Source organism: Rhinatrema bivittatum, chromosome 9 (assembly GCF_901001135.1).
Source record: "Rhinatrema bivittatum chromosome 9, aRhiBiv1.1, whole genome shotgun sequence".
Classification (NCBI taxonomy): Eukaryota; Metazoa; Chordata; class Amphibia; order Gymnophiona; family Rhinatrematidae; genus Rhinatrema; species Rhinatrema bivittatum.
In genome coordinates, this window is record NC_042623.1 from 23,528,355 (window position 1) to 23,555,044 (window position 26,690).

At 47.1% G+C, this 26,690-nt stretch overlaps 1 protein-coding gene across 12 annotated transcripts in view; it reads left to right on the top strand.

The window, feature by feature from the left end:
• Positions 1–26,690, top strand: part of LOC115098596 (collagen alpha-1(VII) chain-like) — a 420,825-nt gene that overhangs the window by 249,824 nt on the left and 144,311 nt on the right. For 10 of the 12 annotated variants that reach the window (XM_029615285.1, XM_029615292.1, XM_029615282.1 and 7 more), the window contains 7 exons: positions 227–352; positions 1,121–1,192; positions 3,527–3,562; positions 4,588–4,647; positions 7,620–7,664; positions 10,566–10,601; positions 25,859–25,894. In XM_029615285.1, the coding sequence (XP_029471145.1) occupies positions 227–352; positions 1,121–1,192; positions 3,527–3,562; positions 4,588–4,647; positions 7,620–7,664; positions 10,566–10,601; positions 25,859–25,894 (411 nt within the window). Of the gene's footprint in view, positions 1–226; positions 353–1,120; positions 1,193–3,526; positions 3,563–4,587; positions 4,648–7,619; positions 7,665–10,565; positions 10,602–16,502; positions 16,631–25,858; positions 25,895–26,690 lie in introns of those variants that run through there. The other 2 variants (XM_029615294.1, XM_029615288.1) reach the window with 2 other exon arrangements.

Sequence of the window (26,690 nt, forward strand, 5' to 3'; positions counted from 1 at the left end):
TTATTTCATATCATAAGAGTGTGTGAAACTACATTCTGTTCTAATTAGCATGCATGGTGCTTTATTTCAGTGGACTTGAGGGTCAAGGTGTCAGGGTCAGCTGGTCAGACACGTACAAAATATTAAGGAAATAACACTTTCTAAAAGCTTCATCTTCTGTGCTCGTTACAGATGTGCTGTGTTGCTAACGCAGATGTTGAAATGATTCCAATCCTTGTTGTGACAGGGGGAACCCGGAGAGCCAGGATCCCCCGGGGCCCAGGGGGTACAAGGTGTTCGCGGTAACCCAGGTGTCCCTGGATCGTCGGGAGAAGCTGGTGCCTCAGGTTTGCCCGGATTACCTGGACAGACGGTAGGTCACAGACTGCACATTGCATTGTACTCCAGCCTACGTTATGGGACTCACGCAGTGCAACTCACACTAGAAACGTTTTAGCGTGTCAGTCGGTCACATTTTACTGTGCATGTTAAAACTCCACTTAACGTGTTTCCTAATACGTTTTACTGAGGGCTCACTGAAACCTTTGCCTTAACAGCATGGCCTTGATACTAGTCGTGGACGTTAACACAGATGATTGTATTGCCCGCACTAGCTACCCCAAGATCTCCCGTGCAGACTGTCCTGAACTGAAAGGGCCAGTTTACTTGGGGGAATTCCCTCTCCCATCGCTCCACGCACAAAACGAAGAGGCCATGGACAACAAGCACACGGCGAACCGCCATGAGAGATCAGCCAGGGCCATTTTTAAAAATGTTGGCTGTGGGTTGGGAGGGCAGAAAGCTCTCTCTCCTGCTCGGATCTCTTTCTGCTCTACCTTAGAAAAGGCAGGAGGAAGGGGAGACCCTCCAAGCTCTGAGAAGGAGCAAGGGAGGATGTCAGTCTCAGGATTGATCCCTGGTTACTATTGACTTATGCTTGGGGGGGAGGTAGGGGGAATTGAGCCTTGGGGAGGTCATTGATTTGTGCTGAGGATGGACCGGGGGGGGGGGGGGAGTGTTGTCAAGCCTGGCGGGAAAACCAGATCTGGGTCAGATGATACCCCCTACATGGGGTCATGGATCTCTTTGATTTTGTCCCTGGATCCGAGTTGTGACTGTGCTCCTGCTCTTCTATTTGAAGGGGGAACGAGGCAAGAGAGGCAGAAATGGAAACCCTGGACCGCCAGGACTCCCAGGACTGCCAGGAAAAAAGGTGACCTTTGATTCTGGGTCAGATCATGGGCTTGACATGGTCTTTCCATCTATTGTGCATCTGTGGACACCCCCCCAGCAGAGCCTCGCTCCGAGTGGGATGCAGTTGTCTTTCCTGCCACGTTTACCCTGGTAGGATTTCAGTAGCATCGCTTTTTCTGGGTAGGTCTTTAACACTAGCTAAAATTAGGCACTGTGTGGATAAAAGACCAGTGCTCTACCAAACACAGCTCTGCTCACTTCAAACGTGAACCATGTCACCAGAACTAGATAATGTCTGCAAGCCATCAAACAACAGACAGAGCAGAGCGGAAGGAGCCCTGGAGAGCCCTTACAAATCTTCCCATGCAATCGTTTTTCTGCACCGAGCTCAGTTTCAGATATCAAACCCAAGCCTCTTTCTCTCTCTCTCTCTCTCTCTCTCTCTCTCTCTCAGTAAGTATATAAGATATTTCCAGCTTTGGACTTTTCTCTCCTATTTCTTCCTCTAACACATCCAGTACAAAACATTCCTCCAAAGCACCTGTTCTGCTTGAGCTGCACTGCCAAAAGGTAATTGACTATTTAAAAGTGAAGAAGGAGCTTCTGGCAACCTGTTCCATGCCATTAAGACTTTCCAGTAGGAAAATAGCCACCAGCAGTCTAGTGGAGAGAGGCAGCAAGTCAAGATATCCGTGTAGTGTTCTTCTGACTTGCTTTACGCATGTCAAACAGTCAATGGGACTTTGACATGTTCCACTTTATTTTATGTCCTGTAGCTAAGCAAAGTATGCAAATTGATTCAGTATTTTTCTTTTTTGAGGAAGTGGCCTAATAATTTTATCTGCTCGTTTGTACTCTCTGAAATCTTGTCTGCAAATGGCACCAAATGAACAGAGTCGGCGGTGTCCTGCCACTTTGGAGAGAAGGAAGGTAGGGAATCTGTCCGCGGATGCGGGCAGATTCACAACAGTAACTGCCGCTCTGTGCAGGTTACCCCATGTGTTCTGTTAAGGGTAGTAACTGCCGCTCCATGCAGGCTACTCCCATGTTTCTTTTAAGGGTAGTAACTGCCGCTCTGTTCAGGTTACCCCCATGTTTCTGTTAAGGGCAGTAACTGCTGCTCCTTGCAGGTTGCCCCCATGTTTCTGTTAAGGGTAGAAATTGCCGCTTCTTGCAGGTTACCCCCATGTTTCTGTTAAGGGTAGTGACTGCCGCTCCTTGCAGGCTACTCCCATGTTTCTTTTAAGGGTAGTAACTGCCGCTCTGTTCAGGTTACCCCCATGTTTCTGTTAAGGGTAGTAACTGCTGCTCCTTGCAGGTTGCCCCCATGTTTCTGTTAAGGGTAATAACTGCCGCTCTTCTGTTAAGGGTAGTAACTGCCGCTCTGTTCAGGTTACCCCCATGTTTCTGTTAAGGGTAGAAATTGCCGCTTCTTGCAGGTTACCCCCATGTTTCTGTTAAGGGTAGTGACTGCCGCTCCTTGCAGGCTACTCCCATGTTTCTTTTAAGTGTGGTAACTGCCGCTCTGTTCAGGTTACCCCCATGTTTCTGTTAAGGGTAGTGACTGCTGCTCCTTGCAGGTTGCCCCCATGTTTCTGTTAAGGGTAGTGACTGCTGCTCCTTGCAGGTTGCCCCCATGTTTCTGTTAAGGGTAGTAACTGCCGCTCTGTGCAAGTTACCCCATGTGTTCTCTCTCTGACCTCTTACATCCAGCATCTGTGAAGACTCTGCTGTATGTAGTGAGGAGCATTTTGGTGGCATCGTTCCATCTGCGTTTGTGTAAAACTTTCTGCCAAAACAAAGTACCGTTATTAAAGGATATTCAGGAAAGGACTTAACGGTTAAACATGGACAGGAATATAAGGGAACTTGTGATGCTGCAAACGAATGGGCCGCCAGTTAGAAAATCAGTTTCCTAAGAGCTGGCCCAGTGGCCTGCTGGCAGGCAAACGTGAAACATGAGTTTGCTTCCCAGACCTGGTCCCTGCTCAGCGGGCAGGCAGGGGAGGGGGGGTCCAGAGATGCAGAATCCACAGCTCCCGTCCACCCCCACGCCCAGGGAGAAAGAGCTGTCAGCCATCACTCAGCACTAGCGCAGGTGGGATTCATGTGTCCTGGGAGCCTAATGGAGCTGCAGTCTGTAGCCTCTTGCTGCTGAGATCTGTGGCTGTGCTGGCTGGGTTACAGAGGGAGGAGGGCAGGGTCTGATCAGGAAATAGAAATCCCTGTGGTTGGAATGAAGATCCGTGGAGCCTCTTGAGTCATGAAAGAAAATCTCTCCTTTGCTGTAGGATTTGTAAGCAGCTCTTGAGTGATCTTGTGCTGATAGAGTGTCTGTTGTCTCATTTTGCAGGGGATACCAGGAGCACCCGGTGACGGTGGTGACAAGGTTAGGTCCCTTTAACGATTGCTTGCAGGAGAAAGCTGGATGGGCAGGCCACAGCAAAGCTGCATGGCCACCAAAAGCACAGCCATGCAGCCACTCATGAAAGAGCGGGACTGCCGGGCCAAAAGAAAGAGGAGGCCAGCAGCTTGATGAGAAGGAGGGAGGAAAGGGTGGAAGTGCTGGGATTGGGGGGGAGGGGGGGGGAGAGAGATCTGTGGGTGGGCTGGTATTGGGCTGGGAGAGAATGTGCTGGACATGCTCTATCAGATATATCCTCCATTGAATTTTCAGTGGGATGCAGGTAATTAGGATACACATACAAGGGTTAAGCTGTCAGAATTATTATTTCTGAAATAAAATAGTGAGAGGTGTGTAAAAGCTTGAGATCTGGTGACACATGGTTCTGAAAGATGACACGTGGTGCTGAGACCTAGTGGCACATGGCACTGAGACGTGGTGGCACTTGACGCTGAGATCTGGTGACAAATGGTGCTGAGATCCGGTAGACATGGCACTGAGACCTGGTGACGCATGTCACTGAGATATGGTGACACCTGGTTCTGAGATATGGTGACATGGCACTAAAGTCTGGTGACCCACAGCACTGAGATCTGGTAATAAATGGTACTGAGATATGGTGATGCATGGTGCTGAGATTGGTGACAAATAGTGCTGAGACTTGATGACACATGCCACTGAGATCTGGTGACAAATGTTGCTGAGATCTGGTGATGCATGGCACTGAGATCTGATGATGCTTTTGCTGAGATATCTGGTGACATGGTGCTGAGATCTGGTGACATGGCGCTGAGATCTGATGACAATTGATGCTGAGATCTGGTGACACATTGCACTGAGATCTTGTGATGCTTGACACTGAGATCTTGTGATGCATGGTGCTGAAACATGAAGCCTGGCACTGAAACCTGGTGACACATGGTGACAAATGTTGCTGGGACCTGGTGAGACACAGCACTGAGACCTGGTGCTGCGATCTGGTGACGCACAATTTTATTTGTACTTTGTAGGGTGAAATTGGGATGGGAGCAGTAGGCCTCAGAGGACAGCGAGGACTCACCGGTCCCAAGGTAGGTAATTTTAGTACAGAACACATCTCTTATGCTGTTAAGCCTTTCTAATTTTTAGTTTTAATTTACTTGTTTTCTGAGATGTAGCTGGTTTGTGTAATAGATTAAGTCTGTGCTCAGGTTCACAAACCTTGCATATCTCTTTTTGAATTTAATTTTGTAAAGGTAAATAAAATAAGTTATTTTAAATTATGATTGTCAATGTCAGCATAAGGAGCAATGTTCCACAGCCTTGTGAGCAGACCTTCCATACTGCTGTATCCTGACCCTTCGTGGTTCTGCACAGGGACCTCTGCTGACTTTGCATGACCTTGTGTCTGGACCTTCAGTGGTTTTGCACAGTGACCTTTCTGGGAAAATCTGTATGCATTTGCAGTTTCTGATATTTTCCTTAACCAACACTATGTTATATCAGTTATTTCAATAACTATCAAGCGCAAAAAAATGTGCATCCAAACCAGGCACACATTTTTTTCAACATCTGCACATTCCCCTCTCCTAGGCGCCCGTTGCAATAGGGAAATGAGCTGCTGGGCTGAAAAGGACGCACGGGGGATAAATTGTGCATCCCTGGCCCGTCCATGGTTTCGGGCTGCTTCCTGTGGTTCCTCCTAATTAGTATCGGGTTTTCAGGATACCACCTCATGCATATGAATGAGAGAGGTTTGATTGCAATGCCTCAATCATATGTAAATCTGCTTCATGCATATGCATTAGAGATATCCAGAAACAAACATACCAGTTTGCTGCCTTCAACAATTGCCATTTGACACAAAGTTGGTTGACATCTATATGATTTACACCACAAGTTGAATGAAGAGAAATTTCCACAAAAGGTCTCCCTGTTTGTGTACTGTAGGTGGGAATAAGAGCGTGCATAAGTAATGAGGATCTGTGGATTCTGTAGCAGAACATTATTTCCCTTGGCAGAGATTACAGTGACCGATGAGACGTCTGTTCTGCTGGTGGCAGTATTGCATTATTATTCCTCACAGTGATGCCTTCAGATTTCTGCTACGGGGTGGAGGAAAGAAAAAGTTGCATTTCTTTGATGAACCAGTTAAACGGCGCGTTCTGATGGCGTGTTAATGATATGCAGGATGCTAACCTGCCGTCGTCTGGGGAGCCGAATCAGTGCGAGATGCGCATGTTCTGGGGGGATCCGCTCCCCCCCCCCCCCCCCGCACCACGTGCATCCATCGAGCTTCTTCATCTTTTCAGGCTTCTGAGGGGGGGATAGGGTCCACATGTAGCGCCAAAGTGGCAGCGAATGCCCTTACACACCTGGAGGTTCTCCCCCTGCTAAACAGCAATGTTAGCAAATCCAGTACCAGACTACATAACTCTCTGGCCGTGCTCGGGGGGGTTGTTCCCTGTGTATTTCCTGTTATAAAGGAGGCCCAGCCGATTGAGGCAGGGGCCTCGTAACTGGACCGGTGTGCTGCAGCCAGCTCGAGGAGGGGAAGGGTGGGCAGCAAGTGGCCAATAGGGCTCCCTGGCTGATTTAAAACTAAGCTAGGAGCCAATGAGAAGGGGAGAAGCAGCTAGGGCTCTGAAGCAATACGGGGTAAGGTAGGGAGTGCAGCACATTTGCTGGAGGAAGATGAGAAAGCAACCCTCAAACACCCCAGGGTGCTACAGGGCATGGGTTGTGGGGCGGGACTTTGTCACAGCCTTAAGCTAAAAGCAGCAGGACCCTCACCAGGGGATGCTTTGTTGTTGGAGAGGGAAGGGTGCAGACACCAAAGATTATGCAATGGGGGGGGGGAACTTGTGGGGGCGCATGAAGTGGGGATGCTATTGGTCAGCCTATTAATAAGTGGGGAGGGGGGGGGGGGGTGATGGACCTATGCAATGGATGTTGCAGACCGGGATGATGGCCGGTCTGGGGGTGGCCAAATGGAGGCCTGGTGGAAATAAATAAGGCGTGGCCTGCAAGGACGGCCAGGGGGTTTGTGAGGCGGCAGCCCATTGCATGGAGTGGCAGTGGCCACGGCGGCATTCACGGAAAGGGATGCCAGTGGGTACCACCTTCACGGAGCGGAAGGTTGGAGGGCTGCCGCCTCACCGGGATAGCAACAGTCTCTTATAAAAGGTTGATGTTAAGTTTGCATAAAGTATCTCTGTATGTTAGGTTTAAGTTCATGCTTGTATGGCTGTGGCCATTTTTATCCATTCGATAAAGAGCATTATGGAAATTGTAATGTGCCATTGTTGGTAATGGGGGCAGGGATGGGGGTGGGGAGTGGGCTTCTAGGAAGCTACGGCATGCCCAGGTTAGGGAGCTTCCCTTGGAGCTGCAGAGTTATTATTATTAAACACTTGGAAGAGGCCTGAATTTTAGTGAAAAACTGGCAGGACATTAGTAATGTTTAGAGGTCCGCGCCCTGCTCCCAAACAAGATCAGGCAGGATTCGCTAAGGAACAGGAATTCAGAACAAAGAGAAACGAAGGCTTGCACAAAGTAGGGAATTTGAAATGTCCCCGATCATCTCGTTGTAGGAAATAATCAACCAGATAACCTAATGGGGAAATATCATTCTGGTGAGACTAACAAGTACTTGACCTTTGCACTCTTGGTCACTGAACATAGAACATTAAAATCTGACCGTACATAAGGACCCTAAGGCCCGATTTACTTCCTGTGCACTTCCACAGACTCCAATTGGTCTCTGGCTTTCCTTTCCCTTCACTAAGGAGCGTTTCTGCCTAGCCCAAACGTTCCTGAATTCCATGACTGTTTTTGTCATCTCCACCTCCGCTGTGAGGCTGTCCCATATATCTGCCACCCTTTTTCTTTTTTTTTAAGAAACATTTTCTGATGTTTCTCCTGAGTCTGCCATCTTTGAGCCCCACATCCTGACTTCCTGTTCTTCAAATATCTTCTTATACAGCATGGCTTCCTTTCTGTGATACCGTGCACTGCACTAATGCTATTCTGAAACTGTCTTCTTTTAAACATTTACTGACAGGGTGATAATGGTGAACCAGGATCTCATGGCCCCGTTGGACCACTGGTAAGGAGCACCGCGGTGTGGTGACGCAGTAAGAATACCTATGCTGAATGTGACTTGAATCTGGAGGGGTCACCACGGCTCCACTGATGCACATGGTCATCGAGAGTACTGTATCTCGGCTACAGTGGAGGCTTCCAAATATGACAGGAGATTGGGTGGTGCAGTTACAGTACTCAAAGTGCATGAAATATGTCTCTAAAACTGCAAGATAACACTTCTCACAGTGCCTTACTTTGAAAGACAAATGCACATTCAAATCCAACCAGATTTGCTGGAGACTCACCATGATGTTTTTTGCCTCTTTGGCTGAGTAATTCAACCGCTGCTTGATAGCCATAGCCCTTTCAAGCTAAATGTTGACCTTACCTATGGCTGCCAGAACACTTCCCAAAATGCAAGTCCCTCTTCCTGCCGTATGAGGTGGAAGAATCCACGTGCACACATTTGGACACATGAGGTAGATAATCAAAGACGGTAAGACAGTCGTCCGTGCGGCTCCACTTAAGCAAACAGATATAGCAGGTTAGCGTGGAATATCGAGCTTACCAGCTAAATTTGAAAACCCCGCCCCGTGCAGTCCCCTTTTGAATATCGACCACAGGCAGAGAAAAGGTTGAATTAGCACAACTTTGAAACCTTACTGTATCAGTAGATTTTCCGTTGACTATGCGATGAGGAAAAGAAGGGACTGATGGATAGAAACAGAGAATATAATGACAGATAGAGGTAATCAGACCCATCCACTAGGCTCAATATTTGTATATTGAGCATTATAGATATGCTGGGCAGAAATGACTAAAGAAGATTGGAGTCCTGGATTGAGCAGGGGAATGATGCTCTAAAAATAACAAAAAAACCCAAAATTCAGAGGGGAAGAGATAGCGAAGTTTCTTTCAAAGCTTAATCTAGCTTGGATACCAGAAAGTTACATCCGGGCCATAGGCCTGGACTTGGGCACAGGCAACATAGGCAATTGCCTAGGATGCCACATTTTGAAGGCGCCAAATGCCCAGGCCAAAGAGGAGTGCCACTGTGCCAAGGAGGAGCCTGCCAAAAGGAGCACCGCGGTGGCATTCTGGGACTCTGGAGGGGAGTGGAGGAGGAGGGACCCCCCACCCATTATCTGATCTCCAGGGTCTCCCAACCCCTACGGTCCAGTTCTGCCCATGAGTGCCCAAAACCTAAATCCAGCCCTGCCAGGCCATCCACCCCGGAAGTGGCTACATGGATGCTTTAACCTACTACGCCCCAAGGCATATTGGGCTCAGCGTAACATGAGCTTTGTTCTGGCACCACAGCTTTACCTGCTACAAGGGTAGGGGAGGGGTGCACAGGGTGTTCACAAATGCTGCCATTGGATTGGCTGAATCCCCTGGTGCCTTAAAATGTTTTCATTTTGTTTGATTTACTACAGCCTCTCCCCCTAATTACTTCTATTAAACATCAAAAGGCGATATTTTTAGCTTCATTTTCCCTTGTGCCTGTTTCTTTTTTACTTTTATTTCATCTTTTTAGTTTCCATAACAACTCTTGATCTTTGCACCCCCTCAAGACAAGACGTACATCTATTTTTATATATATAGTATGTTTTCTTCTTCTCATTTTAAGAAAACTCTAAGTGCCTGCTTGATGTTAGAAAGAAAGGTGCAGTGTTCTGAGGTTAAACGAGCCCTGGAGAACACCAAGGCATATCGTGAAAAATCCCAAAGCAATGGGGTACCCTACTGTCTGCTGTACAAATGCGATTGTTTTTTTCTAAGTGATTTAAAATTTCAACGGGGATGGTAGATTTTAAGGTAGTGCTGGGGACAGAGGACAAGCCCTCCTTGTTAGGAGTATGCTTTACCCTCTATCAGGATCGACAGGCATAGAACACATAAGGTAAGAGAGGAACCTCCATCACTGGAGGGTTTTTGGAGAAGGTCAGACAGGCATCTGTCTGGGGATGACATAGGTACAGCAGATTCTTCCTGGAAGCAGGAGGTGGACAGGGTGACCTCTCGTGCTCCCTTCCCACCCTCTCCTATGAGATTATAATAGTTGCGTTGGAAATATCCAGTTTGTGTGGGCTGTAATAACCATAACTCGATTTAAAGAAGGCGCCCATCATCACCACAAATGGCAGCACACAGTAAGTGACAAATTAATGCTATACACTGGACCATGTTACGTTAAACAGCCTGACCTTGCATTCCTGACACCTGCCCAGTGAACACTGGTTGGGCTGAATCACGCCACCCGGTTTCCCTGAGAAATACAAGACTATAAAAGTCTATGCATGGTGGTGGGGGTTGGGGTGGGGTGGAGGAGAACGAGAACCAGGACTGGATCTGCCCATCCAGCCAAAATGTAACCAGTTGGCCAACCTAACCTAAAAGGAAGGTGAAAAATCTATGAAATCCAAGATGTGTATAACTGCATGCATAACTGCCCATCACTATGGTATTCCCAGCTGACGTATGCCATTCTGCCCTCACCAGTTTTGCATGTTGTTAACCATTCATACTGAAAGCATTGACCTCAGCAGAGTTAGCAGTGTGCCAAGGGTGGTGTCCAAGTTTTGTTTTGTTTTTTTTTTCACATTGCTATCATTCAGAATCCCTAGCACCTTGCAATGAAATCTAATTTTAAAAACAAGGGACAGTGCACAGGGCAGTGGTCCTGAACCTGGTCCTTGATGAGTCCAGTTTTCACAGGGCCGGCATAAGGAATATGCTTGAAATATATTTGAATGCGTTTGTCTCCATTGTATACAAATCTGTCTCCTGAATTTTCATGGTAAATTTGCTGAAAACTGAACTAAGTGGGCAGACCCCCAAGAACCGGGCTGAGAACATTGGCATAGGATATTTCTGACGTGTGATATTCTTTATAAAAAAACAGTGTTGTGCTCACTTGCAGGGGCCGAAGGGATTTCCAGGTGCGAAAGGAGAGAAAGTAAGTGAAATAGGGTGAAGAGTGAGGGGGAGGGGAAATGGGAAAAGAGGCTGAAGGCGACCTGAATCTACTACCACGCTGACAGCCAACCTGTGGCATTCATGCCCAAAAGTGCCACTGGGGGCCAGTTCTTCGATGACACAAGCACCATGGCTCCCAGCTGAAAACAGAGTCCTTCCCAGCGATGCCAGGGCAACCTGGAAATTCTGAACGTTTGAAACCATTTACGGTATCCAAACTCAAAAAAATGCACCATTGCTGTTCATACTAATTCAGCAGGCATAAGGGGAAAAGCCACAAGCAAGCCAGGTGTTCAACCCATAGATTTTTGTGTTTTTTTCCCATCCAGCAGTTTCCTCCTGTCCCTTTGGACTTCCAGGTCAATCAGAACAAGAGTCCGTTGGAATCCAATGCCAGGAGCCTTCATTTGCAACTGCCCATGGATTAAGGGATTGGGGGGGGGGTTCTCTTATTTTATATGTCCGCTCAACTCCCTCGGCCCAGCTTTCACCGCTCGTATTTTACGCTGGGTACCCAGATAGGCTTTCCTTGAAAATGGGTTGCAAGTGTGCGTGGTGAAAGTGCCGGCGTGCTTTGCAACGAAGCAAGGGCTATTCGGAAATTGCCTTTTTTTAATCCATCTCAAGAGGTAGCAAGGAAAGACAGTTTCAAAAAATGGAGGGAGAATTGATGGGGAAAGCATCTGCTTATGGGGTAAGTTTTAAACGGCCCGCGAGGGGGCAAACTATCTAGGTGCCTTTGTGTGGATTTTCAGCAGTTTGTTTGTTTGTTTTTAAATTAAACTACCCATCGCTTTTGAAAATTAGCCTGGAACCTGCATTTGAAGAGCCCACATACTTTCCATCTGCTATGTATTGGTGGCTGAGGAGTTGAGAAAATAACCACATTGGAGGGCAATTTACCATCGCGCCATTTTTACCCCATTAAATATTTAACCCCAGGAGGGTATGTGCACGGAGCACAATTTTTCATGTACTTTTACGAGCATACTAAATAGGTGTTTTGGGGGGATGCAGCTGGAGTGGGATTGAGAATTTACGTGCAGGGAGGATAACTTGAAAAGCTGTGCATGCACCCATATGCACATGTATATGGACACACACAAATTTACTACTCTGTTTTTATAACCTGCATAGGTGCAGGTTATAAAATATGCACAAATATTCATTTTAGACTTATCCAGCAATCTGGTGTAGCCAGATAAGTAGCACTGTCTCAGACTTATCCGGCTATCTTACTTACCTGATAAGTCTGAAAAGGGCTAATTAGACAAACAAGTACTGCTACTAATCCAGATATCTCTGAACTTGTCTGTCTAAGTAGCTACTTAGTACTACTTAGCTGGATAAGTCAGAATTTAGCCAAATAAAATAATATATCCGCGTATTTTTACTTCAAATTTTAAAGTGATACGCGAGTAGATTTTATACATGTTACTTAGAAGCACTTACACGTTCGCAGCAATCAAGTTTCCAGTTTTACCAATTAGTTTACCAGTTTGCCCAGGTCGACGAGACCCTCCTGGCTCTTCAGCCTGACAACCCCCCTCCCCATTTCACCCAGACCCCCACCCAGTCATTTTTTTACTTCTAAGATGTTTACAATCACGTAAACCTGATATGGAGCAGGTGTAAATATACGCGAGTAAGCTGCCAAATTAACATGCGTAAATTTCTTATATAATAGCATCTTACATAAATATTAGCATCCACCTCAGGATGCTCCTGGCCAGCCCCTTTTTTATACACAAGGAAATTTTCTCGCAGATCCTGATTTATGCATGCATGTTAAGGTTTCTAAAATAGCACATCCTCTCGTATCTGCTATTTTATATGCATAACTTCTCATTTCTTAACATCCACAAGTGGGTTATGCACTCCTACCAGTAGATGGAGACAGAGCAAGCTGATGTCACAGTATATATATACACCCCTGCAGTGAACTCAGCCCGCCAGTGTTCTCTGTCTCTAGCAGATGGTGGACGTACATCTCCCCACTGGGGATTGCTTCAATTTTAAGGAGAATTTTGGATAATGATGATAGTTGCGGCAGCACTGAGAATGGATGGAAACCTGGTACACCTGTATTTGGATGACTGGCTGATTCGCGCCCAGTCGCTTGAAGAGAGTCGCCTGATAACTCACAAGGTGATTTCCCTGTTGCGTGAGCTCCACTGGGTGGTTGTTATTGTTTGGGATAGTTGTGGGTGGATCCTTGGGCCGGTAGTAGATGACCACGCCCCCAGGGGAAGATCCCGAGAGGGACCACCGGTCAGGCTCAGAGTTTGGAGACAGACACACACTAGTTCTTTCATTAAATAATATATTGAACCACCAGAGGTGGCAGTAATGAGCTGGAAGCGCCCGGTGGGCTGTAGTCCCTCAGATACTGGAACAGCGATCCCAGGATGGCAGAGCTGTAGAGAAACTAAGTATAGTGAGTAGGCAGGGTATGCAGTATTCAGGAATAGAACCTTGATGGTAACACTCACGCAATAGTCTCTTGAAGCAATCCAGGAGCTGGAACGGATTAGGCCCCCAAGGAGCGAGTACCTGGTTCCAGGAAAGGCTCTGAGAGAAAGATGGTAACTCACTGGTGTTGTAGGCAGCGATGACTTCCTGGCAGAAGTGGTATTCAGGAGCAGGTCCGAGAATGTGGGCCCTCGAGGAGCGAGTACCGGTTCCAGTCTGCGACCTGAAAGGCAAATGAGAAAGCGAGGTCCCCGAGGAACGGGTACCCCTGGTAAAGTCCGAGGAGGCAGAGTAGCAAGGTATGCAGAGAGCGAATCCTATGCGCAGTGATACCTGGAGGAAGCGAACCCTTGCTAACTCGATTAGTTAGCGATTTCACAGACCTTTAAATATCTGGTGATGATGACATCATCTCAGGGGGACGCCCCTGAGGTTCACGCCACTGCTGATACTTGAGTTGGGGCCGCGCGCGCACCCTTAGGCTTCTGGGAAACATGTCAGAGTGCAGCGTCTAGCTGGTCCGGGGATGCCGGAGGAGAACGGCAAGATGACGCCGTGGCAGCCAAACATCCAACAAGCGAAGAGGGAGTCGCCAAAGAGGTAAGGTGGGAGGAGTGGAGATGTCAGGCAGCGACAGTCGCAACAGTGGTGAACCTAGACAAGAGCAGCCTGTAGCCTACTCAGTCACTTGAATACATGGGGGTTTGGTTCGACATGCAGCAAGGCAAGGTGTCCCCGCCGGAAGCATGGGGGTTTGGTTCGACATGCAGCAAGGCAAGGTGTCCCCGCCGGAAGCTTGAATTCGGAAGTTGCTAGCTCAAATCCATCTGTTCAACACTCTGCGCCCGACTATATGGTCTTACCTGCAGATTCTTGGTTTAATGACTGCAACCTTGAAAGTGGTACCATGGGCAAGGGCGCACATGCATCCTCTTCAGCACTCCCTGCTGTCTTGGAGGAATCCGTAGTCTCAAGACTTTTTGGTTTGGCTCCACCTGCCGATGGAGATCTCCTCCCAACTGCAGTGGTGGCTGCAGGCATATCATCTATGGAAGGGAGTCTCCTTGAGCCCATCAGACTGGTTAGTACTGACAAAGGATGTGAGTCTCCTAGGTGGGGAGCTCACTGTCAGAAGCTGACAGCACAAGGGTTATGGAGTGTAGAAGGGTGTCTCTGGAACATCAGTCAGCTAGAAGCCAGGGCTGTCCGGTTAGCATGTTTTCAGTTTGACAGCAGGCTGCAAGGTCGATCAGTTTGAATAATGTTGGACAATGCAATGACCATGGCTAACATCAATCGGCAAGGAGGTACCAAGAGCCAGCAGGTGTCGCTGGAAATAGATCAAATTATGGAATGGGTGGAGGTGCATCTCCAGATGATCTCAGCCTCGCACATTGCAGGCAAAGACAACATCAGAGCAGACCTTCTTAGCAATGAGAGAGTCTGGACCCTGGAGAGTGGGTGTTGTCAGACGAGGCATTTGAGCTGATTCGGGATCGCTGGGGTCTTCCATTCCTGGACCTGTTGGTACCTTTGCGCAACACGAAAGTTCCATGATTCTTCAGTCGCAGAAGAGATCCAAAGTCATTGGGGATCGATGCCCTGGCGCAGGAGTGGCCGGAAAACAAGTTGCTGTATGCCTTTCCTCCATGGCCTGTTAGGCAGATTGATTCGAAGGATCAAACACCATAGGGTGCTCTTGGTCGCTCCAGATTGGCCCAGAAGACCATGGTATGCAGATCTGCTGAGACTTCTGGCTGATTCATCTCTTTGACTTCCAGCACACAGGAACCTGTTGCAGCAGGGACCTGTTCTTCATGAAGATCCAACACAATTTTGTCTTATGGTATGGCCCTTGAAAGGGCTCACTTGCTGATATGTGGATGCTCTGCAGCAGTGATTTCCTCCTTGCTAAGAGCTAGAAAGTTCTTCACTTTCTTGGCCTATGTGCGAGTTTGGAGAGTGTTTGAGGCCTGGTGTGTGGATCGAGGTCAAGATTCCGCTTATTTTGGAATTTTTGCAGGTTGTTTTGAATAAAGGCTTGACTCTTAATTCCTTAAAGCTACAAGTAGCAGCTCTTGCCTGTTTCAGGGGTCAGGTAAATGGTGAATCCTTGTCGGCTCTTCCTGATCTGGCCTGTTTTCTGAAAGGAGTGAAATATCTTCGTAGTTGCTGACTTTGAAAACGGTATTCCTTGTGGAAGCTTGTTTGGCACATAGGGTTTCCGAACTGCAGACCTTGTTTTGTCGGGAGCCAATTCTCTAGGTGATTCCAGGGATGGTACAGCTGCGTATTGCTCCTTCCTTTTTACCGAAGGTGGTCACTGAGTTTCACTTGAATCAAACCATCTCCCTGCCGTCTCTGGATAAAGACAAAGATGCAGAGGAGTATTGTCTGTTGTGACCCTTGGATGTCAAGAGACATATTGTCTGGTATCTGGAGGTTACTGAGCCTTTGCGGAAGTCAGATCGCCTGTTTGTCCTTCAAGGCAGTACTAGATAGGGAGAGCCAGCCTCGTGGGCTACAGTAGCTCGCTGGATTAAGGAGGTAGTCATGGCTGCATATGTTGATGCTGGGAAGCCGTTACCTAGTCAGGTTTGGACTCATTCCACTAGGGCTCAGGCACTGTCATGGCAGAGTTAGATTATTGTCTACTGTCGACATTTGCCGAGCTGTGCCATGGACCTCCTTACACACCTTTCCAGGTATTATTGTCTGGATGTTCAGGCCCGGGAGGACACGGCCTTTGCACATGCAGTTTTGTCTGGACCGTGGGCAGCCTCCTACCCTTTTTGGGAGTAGCTTGGGTACATCCCACTTGTTCTGGATTCATCTGACCAGACGCTAAGATAATTTACCTGATAATTTCTCATTTCTTTAGGACAGTAGGATGAATCCAACTTCCCTCCCTTGGCTGCCGAATGATTGTGTAATGATCCTCCTGTGTGCCTACGTGTTACAGAGATTACTGGTAAGTGTTATTCCAGTCCCTAGACTAGTGTTATTATGTTCTTCACTGAGCTCAGTGTTGCCTGTTGGCTGAGTATTGACATGGTTATCTGTTTTTAATCAACTTTTTTTGCTAGTCTGTCCACATTTGCTTTTGAAGAGAATATTGGTGGGTTGAGGTCACTGCAGGAGTATATATAGTATGACATCAGCTTGCCTCGTCTCCATCTGCTGGTGGAGGTGCATAACCCACTTGTTCTGGATTCGTCTGACTGTCCTAAAGAAAACGAAATTATCAGGTAAGTAGTAATTTCTCATTTTCATGCGCACAACTTTTAAAAATTCGCCTTATATTTTCTTGAGCAACTGTAACACGCACACCCACGAATTTTCAGAGTGGATTTATGCACATAAATTTGCTTTCTCTGTAAGTAATTACCCTCTTTATCTCCCTCCCCAGAAAGTCTGCAAAAGAACCTCAACCTGCTAATCATGAGCCTTACTGTATGGATGAATCTTGAAAAGGCAAAAATGTTAATGTTCCAGAAAAAGCCAAAAAAAAAAATAAATTTCCAAAACAAATTCAAATTTTACCTAAACAATAAAGAAATATAATAGACCCTAGACTTTTCTTGCTTTGGCCTGAAACGACATACATCTGGGGGCTTTAACTTTGGCTATAAAGAGACTAAGAAAAAAGCTCTGAGAGCTTTCTGTTCAGCAAAGCAACCCTCATGTAGTTTGAACTCCTGAGTAAAGTTGCTGTTAAAATCATTTGATACCATCATCCCACCAATTTTTTTTTGTACAGGAGTGAAGTCTGGACTACATCATCAGCCCAAATCCAAACAGAATGGGAGAGGACGGAACCTCTGTGCCTGCAAACAAACACTCTGGGGCCATGTTGAAAAAACCCCAGCAACAGCTACAGTTAGCCGGATAAAATTGTCCTGGATATTCAGAGAGATAAACGTCCTACTGAATATTTACAAATGGGTATTCGGCTATCTTCAGTACTGCCGGATAGGTTTAAAATTATACAGCTGTATACGGCCAGATAATTTAAGGCTTAAGTGGCTGTATTCAAAATAATATAGCTAGCCAAGTGGCAACAGTCTTAAAAAAAAAAGAGGCGCATGGGTCTGTTTTTCCCATTTCCATCCACCTCCCCCCCGTTGCGTGTGCTGGCCACAGCCAGGCCCTCTTACCCCTGTTTGCCTGCTCCAGCGCCTGGTTCTGCCTCTCTCGCGCCCATGGGCTGCTGCCTCCGACTCCGAGCTGCTCCCCATGCTCCCAGCTCCGCAGCGGATGTCCCAGCTCCGCGGCGGGTCTCCCCGCGTGGTCCATGGGGAGATGCCGCCGTCTCACGCCGCGCCCCTCCCCAGGTGCATTCGCATCAGTTCTCCTTTTAAACAGTCCACGGCGGGAATCCAACCCATGGCCCCGGATGATGACTTTACTGGGTCCCGATACTTAAGGCCAGGCCCAGCCAGTGCTACCTTGCTGTGGCAACAGGTCTCCATGCTAGTCATGTGTTTAGTTGCTTCCTCCTGCGATTCCTCCATGCTCCTGGTTCCTGATTCGTCTGCGTTCCTCTTCCTGATCCTGGTGCCCGTTCCTGCTCCTGTGTTCCGTGTCTACCCTGCTTGTTACTACTGATTGCCTCCTGGCTTTGACCACTGCTTCATCTGACTACGGTACAGTTTGTCTCCTGGCTTTGACCACTGCTTCGTCTGACTACGCTACTGATTGTCTCCTGGCTTTGACCTCTGCTTCATCTGACTACGATCCTGCCCATCTCCTGGTTTGACCTTTGCCTTGCCTGACCATTCTCTAGCTGACTTCTGGTTTGGACCCACGCTTGCCTTGCCACTCTTCCTTGCCTGCTGCCTGCCCTGACTTCAGCCTGCTCTACAACGCTTCTCTTGACTTCACTCTGGACTTGGCCTCTCAGGCTTCAGCCTGTTCTTACTCGGGCGCCCTCTGTCTGCCTTCTGTTCCCACTGACGCCCAGGTCTCCAGGACTCCGCCTCGTCCAGATCAGACCACCTACTCCTACCACTGCTGGCCCCTGGCTGACCTCGAAGTCCCTGAGAAGACCTTGGATGGAGGCCCACCTAAAACCAGCCAGCCCCAGTACTCAAGGGCTCAACCTGCGGGGAACGAGGGCTGATATTGGTGAAGCTCCAGCCGGCCTCTGTCAGTCAGCCAGCTCCACCTGCAAACAGTGGGGACCCGTAGGGCTTGCCCTGCGGGTAGCGTCAACCCCCACCTTGTCCCAAGGATCCACCTCCTGTGCAACACCCCCCCCCCCCCACACACACACACACACATAACGCTGTTCATTGTCTAAAAAATGTACCCTGCTGGGCCTAGCCCCTACCCTCACTCGCTCAAACCTCTCCGATGGGTTGTGGCCTCCACCCTCTCTCTAACTTGGCACCTTCATTAACCCAGTTCTGCATTGGGATCCCAGTACATGGCAGTCGCCACAGCCTCCGATGTTGCTCTGACAGCAGTGCTGGAAGTGTAACCTACCAGCAGGGGCGGATTGGCCTATCGGGGGATCGGACATCCCCCGGTGGGCCGATCGCTCCAGTCACGTGATCTGCTGTGCGCGCATGACAGCTCTGTCAGAGCGCTGGGGGCTTGAATAAGTCAGTAGAGTTTGGGGGGGGCTGAGATATAATCCACTCTTGGACCTTCCTCGACCTTAGCCCTGTCACGGTAGGGGTTCTGCATTGGCTCAGCTTCAGTGGGAGCAGGGGGAAGAAGAATTGGGCTTTTTTTTTTCTGTTCAAATGATTTCTAGACAGGCAATTGCAAACCATTATTATTTTATGGCCCTTTTGCAAAACTTGCCACCTTCTCTTCTGTTGGATTCAATTTGTACTAATAACTCATCACATTTTTTATTCCTCCCAAATCAAATGCAATTTAGCAAATGTCAGCACAATTACACCTCTCCTAGTAGACCTGCTTCTCGTTGAACTGTTGGCTCTATATTTAATGCCTCCCCTTGCTGAGATATTGCTGAGTGCTACAGGATTACAGTTAGCTGCTCTGATTAGCTCTACTGTATAGATTAACCATTTTTCTCTTATTAGGATAGTGGACCTTGCTACATTGCCTCTTGTGTGTCAGGGGGAGAATACAGTGGATAATCAGAACAGACTCCCAAGCCATCATGAATGCAGAAGCATGCTTTGTAAATTGTGCATGCTTCTTTTGGGCTATCTACTGCATATTAATAGCAAAACTGGGATGACCTATTGTATATTCCTTTATTTTCTTCAATTTGATTACCTGCCTTATCATTGTACACCACAAAGCACGTTATAGAAATTCTGTCCAATTAAAAGATACTAGAATATAATTGTGAATAAATACAGCAAGTATAGACGATGAATGATATCTGTGTAGAAAGAAATTGACCCAGAAGGTAGGAATGATGATTGAGAGATCTGTATTTCGCCTTGTCATGGTGGCTTGCATGTTCCAGTGACCCTCCAGGAGTGGTGATGTCGGGAGCTCATGCTCCTGGTAGGGTCCCCAATGGCAGCAAGGCTAAGGGAGAGGTTCCAAAGAGAATAATCCAAGATGTCCTCATTGGCAGAGCATGCAGAGAAATGCTTTATTTACTTATTTAAAATTTATATTCCGCTTTTTGCACTTTTTTCAGTGCTTCAAAGTGGATTACATTCAGGTGCTGGAGGTATTTTGTGGGTGTCCCCACTGACTAGTCAGCAGAAAAAGGAAGTGATTTCTAGTGGCACCCCAGACCACGGACTCCTCCAACATAGCTCCTGACACTGTGCTGCAGCCATTGGCGCTGACTAAGAATTAGACTGCAGCTCCTGAGCTTTTATAGGCCCTGCATTCAGGACTTCCCGTGGGCACCGGCTGATGACATCACTTCTCTCCCTGGATGTAAGGGAGTTCAGTTCAGTGAGCCAGTGCCTCTGCAAAGGTCCTTCTGGATACTTTTGCCTAGGTGTTACTTATGCCTAATTCTGACTCCTGTCTCTGCTGGTCTTCTTATCTGTTTTCTGCTTCCTGCCTTTACCTGCCCTGCCCTGCCCTGCTCCTGCCTGTCCTGCTTGTCATTGCCTTTGGATTATCATCTTGTTGCTGAGCCAGTCTGACTTTCGACATTGCTCTGCCTGTACTCTGCTAGTCCTTACCTCAGTCCACTCCTCAACTATGCCTAGTTGCTATCCGCCCCAACTGCAGCTTGCAACACCTCAGCTGCGGCCTGTCAGAGCCTGGTCCGCGCTTGCATGAACCAGGCTGTACCAATCTGACAGTGGCCCAAGGGTTCACCTCCCTCAAGCATGACAGATTGCCGAGGCCATGAGCTTTACTGAGGTGCTCTCGCCTGAGTTCTTGTAGGGCCTGGCGCTAGCAGTCCAAACGCAGCAGCGATACTTGGAACACAGCACTGGACTCCTGCAAACCCCTGCTTTTCATTATTTTAAAACCTGTTTTCCTGACCTAATCCTTGGAATTTTGTTTTGCCGGGTGAGTCATGACACAAGTTCTTCTGAAGATTGTGTGCTGCTCCCACATTACCTTCCAAGAATCCGGTCCAGGCTGCTTCCATAGCACTTCCAAAGACTCAATCTCAGGCTGCATCCACAGTGTCACAGATTTTACCCCAGGTTATGCTCACAACAGGTTCTAAGACCTTCTGTCAAACTGCTTCTTTTGCAGTCTCTAACCCTCTATTTCAGCCTGTGTCTGCAGCAGATTCAAAAACTCTATCCCTGGATGCAGGGGCGTAGGGTGACTGCTGGAGTTGGTAGCGCACCAGCAAATTTGCTGCTGCCACGTGCCCTAGAACACCGTCCACCCTCCTACATTACCCTGTGAACACTACTATCTTTGATGCAAAAAGCCTATCAAATTATGCTCACAGCAACCCAATCCTTAGACGGAATATTAACTAATTCCTTAAAATAATCACCTAATCTACTTTCAGCAGTTACAATAAAATATGTGAATGAAAAAATTGTTTTCTGCAAGAACATTCAAAATCGCTTTCTGTATGCAAATGAAATTAATAAAGAGCAAAGGTTTAAAAATAGAAATGAGGACAAGAGGACCATAATGCTGTAAAAGCTAGAGATAAGTACCATCATTTATGAAACAAGAATTAAAGTTACACAAGAACTGGACCTTTAAAATACAGACAGACCCTCACCAAATACAGAATAGAAATGTGCCAACAAAAACTGAACTGGAAACCACAAGCCTGACTCTGTTATGCAGTGCAACAATGGAGAAACAGAAACATCATCATTCCTCTCAAAACATCAAGCAATAAAATCAAGAGATATAAAACATCATTCATAAAATTAAAACCATGCTAATAAAAAGAATAAATGTAAAAACAGCTGATTAACATCCAATAATTTTTAAAAAACTTGCATTAAATTTGTTCTAATATTTCCCCAAACACCAATAAAATATTTTAAAGCTCTGATGAATAAAGCATAAAATAATTAAAATAATTAAAAAATGTTCTAGTATTTAAAAAATACATTTAACACAATAGAAACATCAAATTACACACAATAATTAAAACTAATAAAGATTAAATTTATTTTTTTTTTTGTTTTTTTATACCAATCTTCCTACATTAGATGCAAATCAAACCGGTTTACAAAGAACAAAAACTTGCCTAACGGCATTACATGGAACAATGAACATTTAAGCAACTTTAAATAATGTCCTGCTTTCCATATCTGGGATCTTTCTGGACACCCTGAGATAATTGTGCATTAGGGGAGGTAGGGCCACACAAACTATCTTCTCTCACTCCCTCTCTCATATACATGCCAATTCTTTCACACACACTCCCTCTGCTCACACACAGGCTCTCTCTTCTACACAAGGTCTCACAGGCATGCGCTCACACACACACACACACACACATGCACACAGGCTCTAAACACAGGTGCACACACTCATAAAGCCTCTCACACAGACATACATGCACACAGGTTCTCACATATATAGGCCTCTTCCTCACTTCAGGCCATGATAGGATGGGCTCCACCACAGCCCCGCCAGCCTCTACTTCACTTTGTGCTGTAGTGGAATGGGCTCCACAGTGGCCTCGCTGGTCTCCCCTTCACTTCGGGCTGTGGTGGGATGGGCTCCACCATGGCTCTGCCAGACTGGAAAGCTGAGTGCGCCCACGGGAAAAGTTGTGCGCGAGCACACATGTAGCTTAGAGCTGCACAAGTGCACAACTTTTCCTGTGCATGCGTGCAGCTTAGAGGGAACAGCAATGGTAGGCAATAGCATTTATTGTTCTTGGGGGAGAGCCAGATAAAACAGGATAGCTTCCCAAGTTGGTGGTGCACAGCATATCCTGTTTTAAAGTTGGTGGTGACTGTGCACCACTGTGCACTATGGATGCTATGATCATGCCTGGATGTGCTTACAACAGATTCATAGACACTTCGCCAGGCTGCTTCTTCCACAGCTGCAACAGAGACCTTGTTTCTGGCTGCTTTTTCAGTAGAAGTACCCAAGAACTTGCTCCAGATTGCTTCTTTCATAATAGCATCATAGACCCTGCTTCAGGCTGTGCCTGCTGCAGCACCTAGGAAGGTGAAAGAGGTTTCTGGGACTCTTCCTGGGCTATAGGATCTCCTGTCAGAACCGCTACTGGAAGTATTCTAGCGAATTCCCAGCTCTTTCTGGCACAGTGGCCTTGACAACCTCATAGGAAGCCCTGCCATCTGGATTGGTGGCCTGGAATACCGCTTGACTGATGCCATTGAGAAAATTAGACAAATAAGTCATCCAACTGGTCTCCAGCCAGGCCGACAGGTGGGCAGTCTATTAGGAGTTCTTTAGAAAGACCTCTGGATCCTGTCCTCCATTCATCTTAAACAAGAAATGCAAAGCTGAAAGCGCATGAGGTATTCCGGACATAGCCAATTGCAGGGCCTCAGCTAGCTGAGTTAAAACTGTACTTTGTTGCATTAATTGGTCTTGTAACCGCTGCTGTTTATTTGTGATTGTACAGTGTTTTGCAGCTGTTGCTGTCCTGTGATCAGGACCTGGATTATTTGTTCCATTTTATCTTCCTTTGGGGCAGCTCCCAAACGGATAACTCAAATGAGGCGGAGAAAACAAAAACACCTGCTGGACAATCCAGCCCTAACTTACAACTTGACCCTGACTGACCAGGCATGGATAGCCCCCTTGACCTGCTGTAGTAAACATTGAAGTCAGAAGGCCCAGGAAAGAAAACTCTGCAAACAGTTTTATTTTTGTTTGTTTTTTGGGAGGCTGTGGGTCTTTACTTGTGCTTCCTGCTTAAGCAAAAAAGAAAATTCCCTGAACTGACACTACGTTTAGCATATTTGGGCCTGCTGCGGCCTCAAGAATAGCTCAGGAACCCAATAAGGCTGGAACAACTTAATTCTGGTGCAAGTAATTATTTACAGTGCTTTAAGGATACAGAAACCAAAATAGTAGTTCACCTTTTGTCAGGCACAAGTATCAGGTAAACTTACTCCATCCGGGTGTATTGTGAAGTCCTACCGACTCCCTGGGGGTCTCCCCACACTTTCCAGGCCTGGGTTCTTATGGTAGGGTGAAGGGAACCTCCCTTCTCCCGGAATCCCTTGAGGTGTTCTGCCTTAAGGATGACTGGGTTAAGCCCCGAGCCAAGCTTCTAAAGGTAGAATGAGGGAGTTATCAGCGCACGCCGTCACAAGAAGATATATCATATCACGTGCAGTGGTGCTCTAATGGAACATGATATGCATGTAACCCCTTGTGGGTGGTTTAAGTCCCAGGACACACAATCCAAGTTATCTCTTCTGTGGCTCCTCCGGCTAACCATTCCATCCCTTGCTGAATCTTAATCCCCGGGGGGATTCTTTTTATGAAGGGAAGTTCTCGCTTATGGCCCAGATGATGCTGAGAAAAAAGGTCGCCAGGGTGTGTGTGTGTAGTAATTTGGTGCTTCCTATGAGGTGAGAGGCTGTAAGAATTAGACAGGACCAGGACTGGGTGTAAAATAAAAGTTTACTGATTCATAAAGTTAAGTAAAGTCCATTTGTCCAAAAAAATGAGTGTACATCTGACTTGATGAACAGGATTTTCTTATGGGTAGGTAGGTGTCCTTTGTTACCGACATTTGGGTCGAGCTCATGGTGATTTTAAATGTGCATAACTCTCCCAGCGGCTGCGCGGGAATCCTATTGAAGAGGTCCCCTTGCATTAACAAAATCCTACCTTTCGACAACTTCTTTCCCTTGGACACCCAGCCTGGCCTGGTCCCTCGATGTGCAGAGATCCGGATGGGGGTCGCCATCTCTGGTCTTTCTTCCTTTGGTTCAGCTGTTCCTTTATCCTTAGCTGTTAGTTCAGGGATTTCTCTTGAGGAAAAATCAAGGGGTCAGGCTAGTTCTCAGCACTGGAATCCCAGTGGGTAAAGGGGCTCCAAAAAACCTCCCCATTAAAGTCCAAATAGGTTTTAAAGCTTAACTGGATACTTCTTCTTGTAACCCTTTGTATGCCAGGAGTCACCTTCCCAGCCCTGGGGATTAGGGTAATTACAATCCCGAGGTGGGGAAATAAATCTCCGGGGCAGGATAACCTGCAGGGCCAGTGCCAGGCTGAGAGCACTCTGCATAAATAAACCACTCTCCAGCCTCGAGTTGTGCTCCAAATAATAAATAGTTTACAGCAGAATCTTCAGGATCAAACATAGTGACAGCGACAGTTCAGGGAGATGCAGAAATCAAACACAATCACAGTTCCAGAAATGTTAACTCCTCTCCTTAAGTAACACTTTCCTCTTACAGCAACTCAGGGTCTCTGGCTACTCAGTTTCTCTTCTCCTTGGTCCTTGCACAACCTAGCCTGGACCTCTCTTTAGTCTCCTTAGATAACAGAATAGTTACTCACAGGAATGTCCTGCTCCGCTCAAGGAAAAACCCTTCTGGTACAGCATCGGGATCCTCCGAGCCCCAAAACAAGTTCCCCCGGTACAGTTTGGCTTCCTGGTCCAGAAACGTTCCTGCCTCAGTTAAGTGCAGGTTTTATCTTTTAACTTCCAGGCTGTACTGCACACTCTCTCTACTTCTTCTCCTCTGCTCTCAAGCCTCTGGGGATTTTTAGAAGAAAATCCCTGCACACTCCTGCTGCTCCCTTCTGAGATCCAGGGTGAGGGTCACAGCTCCATCCCACTCTCTTTGCAATCTGGAACAGCCCCAGAGTCAGCAGAGTTGGGGTCTTTTATCACTTCTGCGCCATAACCGAGCCCCTCAGGGGAATGAACCCCCTTTATCTGTGAAGAAGGCAGGTCACAGCTCCTGACCTCCCATCCTTTGCTAGTTTCAGATTAACCTTTTGCCCATGCCCATCTCATTCACTCCACGTCTGACGCACATTAAAGGCGCTAATCCCCCTATTGCATTAGGGGGTGGATTAGCGCCTATTTAACCAGTGTCCGACAGCGGGTTAAAGAGTGCACTCGTGTGAGCGCACTGTATTGCATCGGCCCCAGGGATAGTGGCCAGACCAGGAGGGTCCGCCACAAGCAGTAAAGAGGCAATCTTAGCCAGTAAGATAGAATTTTATAATCTGCATAAGTAAATGAGTTTGAGCTGAGGACTTTCCTTCAAGCAGGAAGAGAAAAGTATGTCAAATATTGTTCTGCAGGTGCTACTGACCATGAAAATTAGATTTAGGAACAACAGGCTTTGTAAATTGACTATGAAAGTAAATAAATTAGGGACAGTTGACCCACATTTTAAAAATATCTTGTTATATCTTTATTTTCAGGGAGATCATGGCTTTGCTGGACTCAAGGGAGAGAAGGTAAGAGATGTGATGAAAGAAAGGTACTAGAACAGGAGTTTCCAAACTGGGGGTTGAGAGATATTAGAGGGTCATGGAAACCTTGCATCTGTTTCTTGAGATGAATTGCCCCACTGGGGGCATGCAACAAAGAAAATGAAAAGTGAAAATAATGGGGAAAGTCATCCAAAAATTGCCAGCTATAAGGACCTGACTAAATCAACAAGACAGCTAGGTTTCTGGATGTCCTTAAGAACAGCGAATGCACTAAAAAGCAAATTTTAAAAGCCCTATGCACACCGAAGCAGGGAGATATGTGCAGAAGTCGGGCTGGTGTGCTGTGCGGATTTTAAAAAGCACATAAGTACACACATATCATAAGGACATGCCATACTGGGTCAGACCAAGGGTCCATCAAGCCTGGCATCCTGTTTCCAACAGTGGCCAATCCAGGCCATAAGAACCTGGCAAGTACCCAAAAACTAAGTCTATTGTATTATATCTCCTGGTAATCGTACAAATTTTTTTTTTACAAAATAGGGGCAAGGCATGGGCGATCCTAGATTTCTCAATGAAATCTGTGTTCTGATTTGTGGGTATGTGGACCCTTGGCCCAAGGTACAAGTTGTTACAGCTTGTGTGGGAGCAGCCCCACGGGTCCGCACCGTCAGGAGACGAGGTATAAGCGTAGCGGGAGGCTGTAGGCACAGTAGTGGGGAGATCCCCAGAGACCAGGAGGTGACCCCCATAGGATGGTAGACTGTAAGCAGTCCTTGGAGTAATGGCCTGGAGAGAGAGAGGCGCCAGGCAGGCCGCG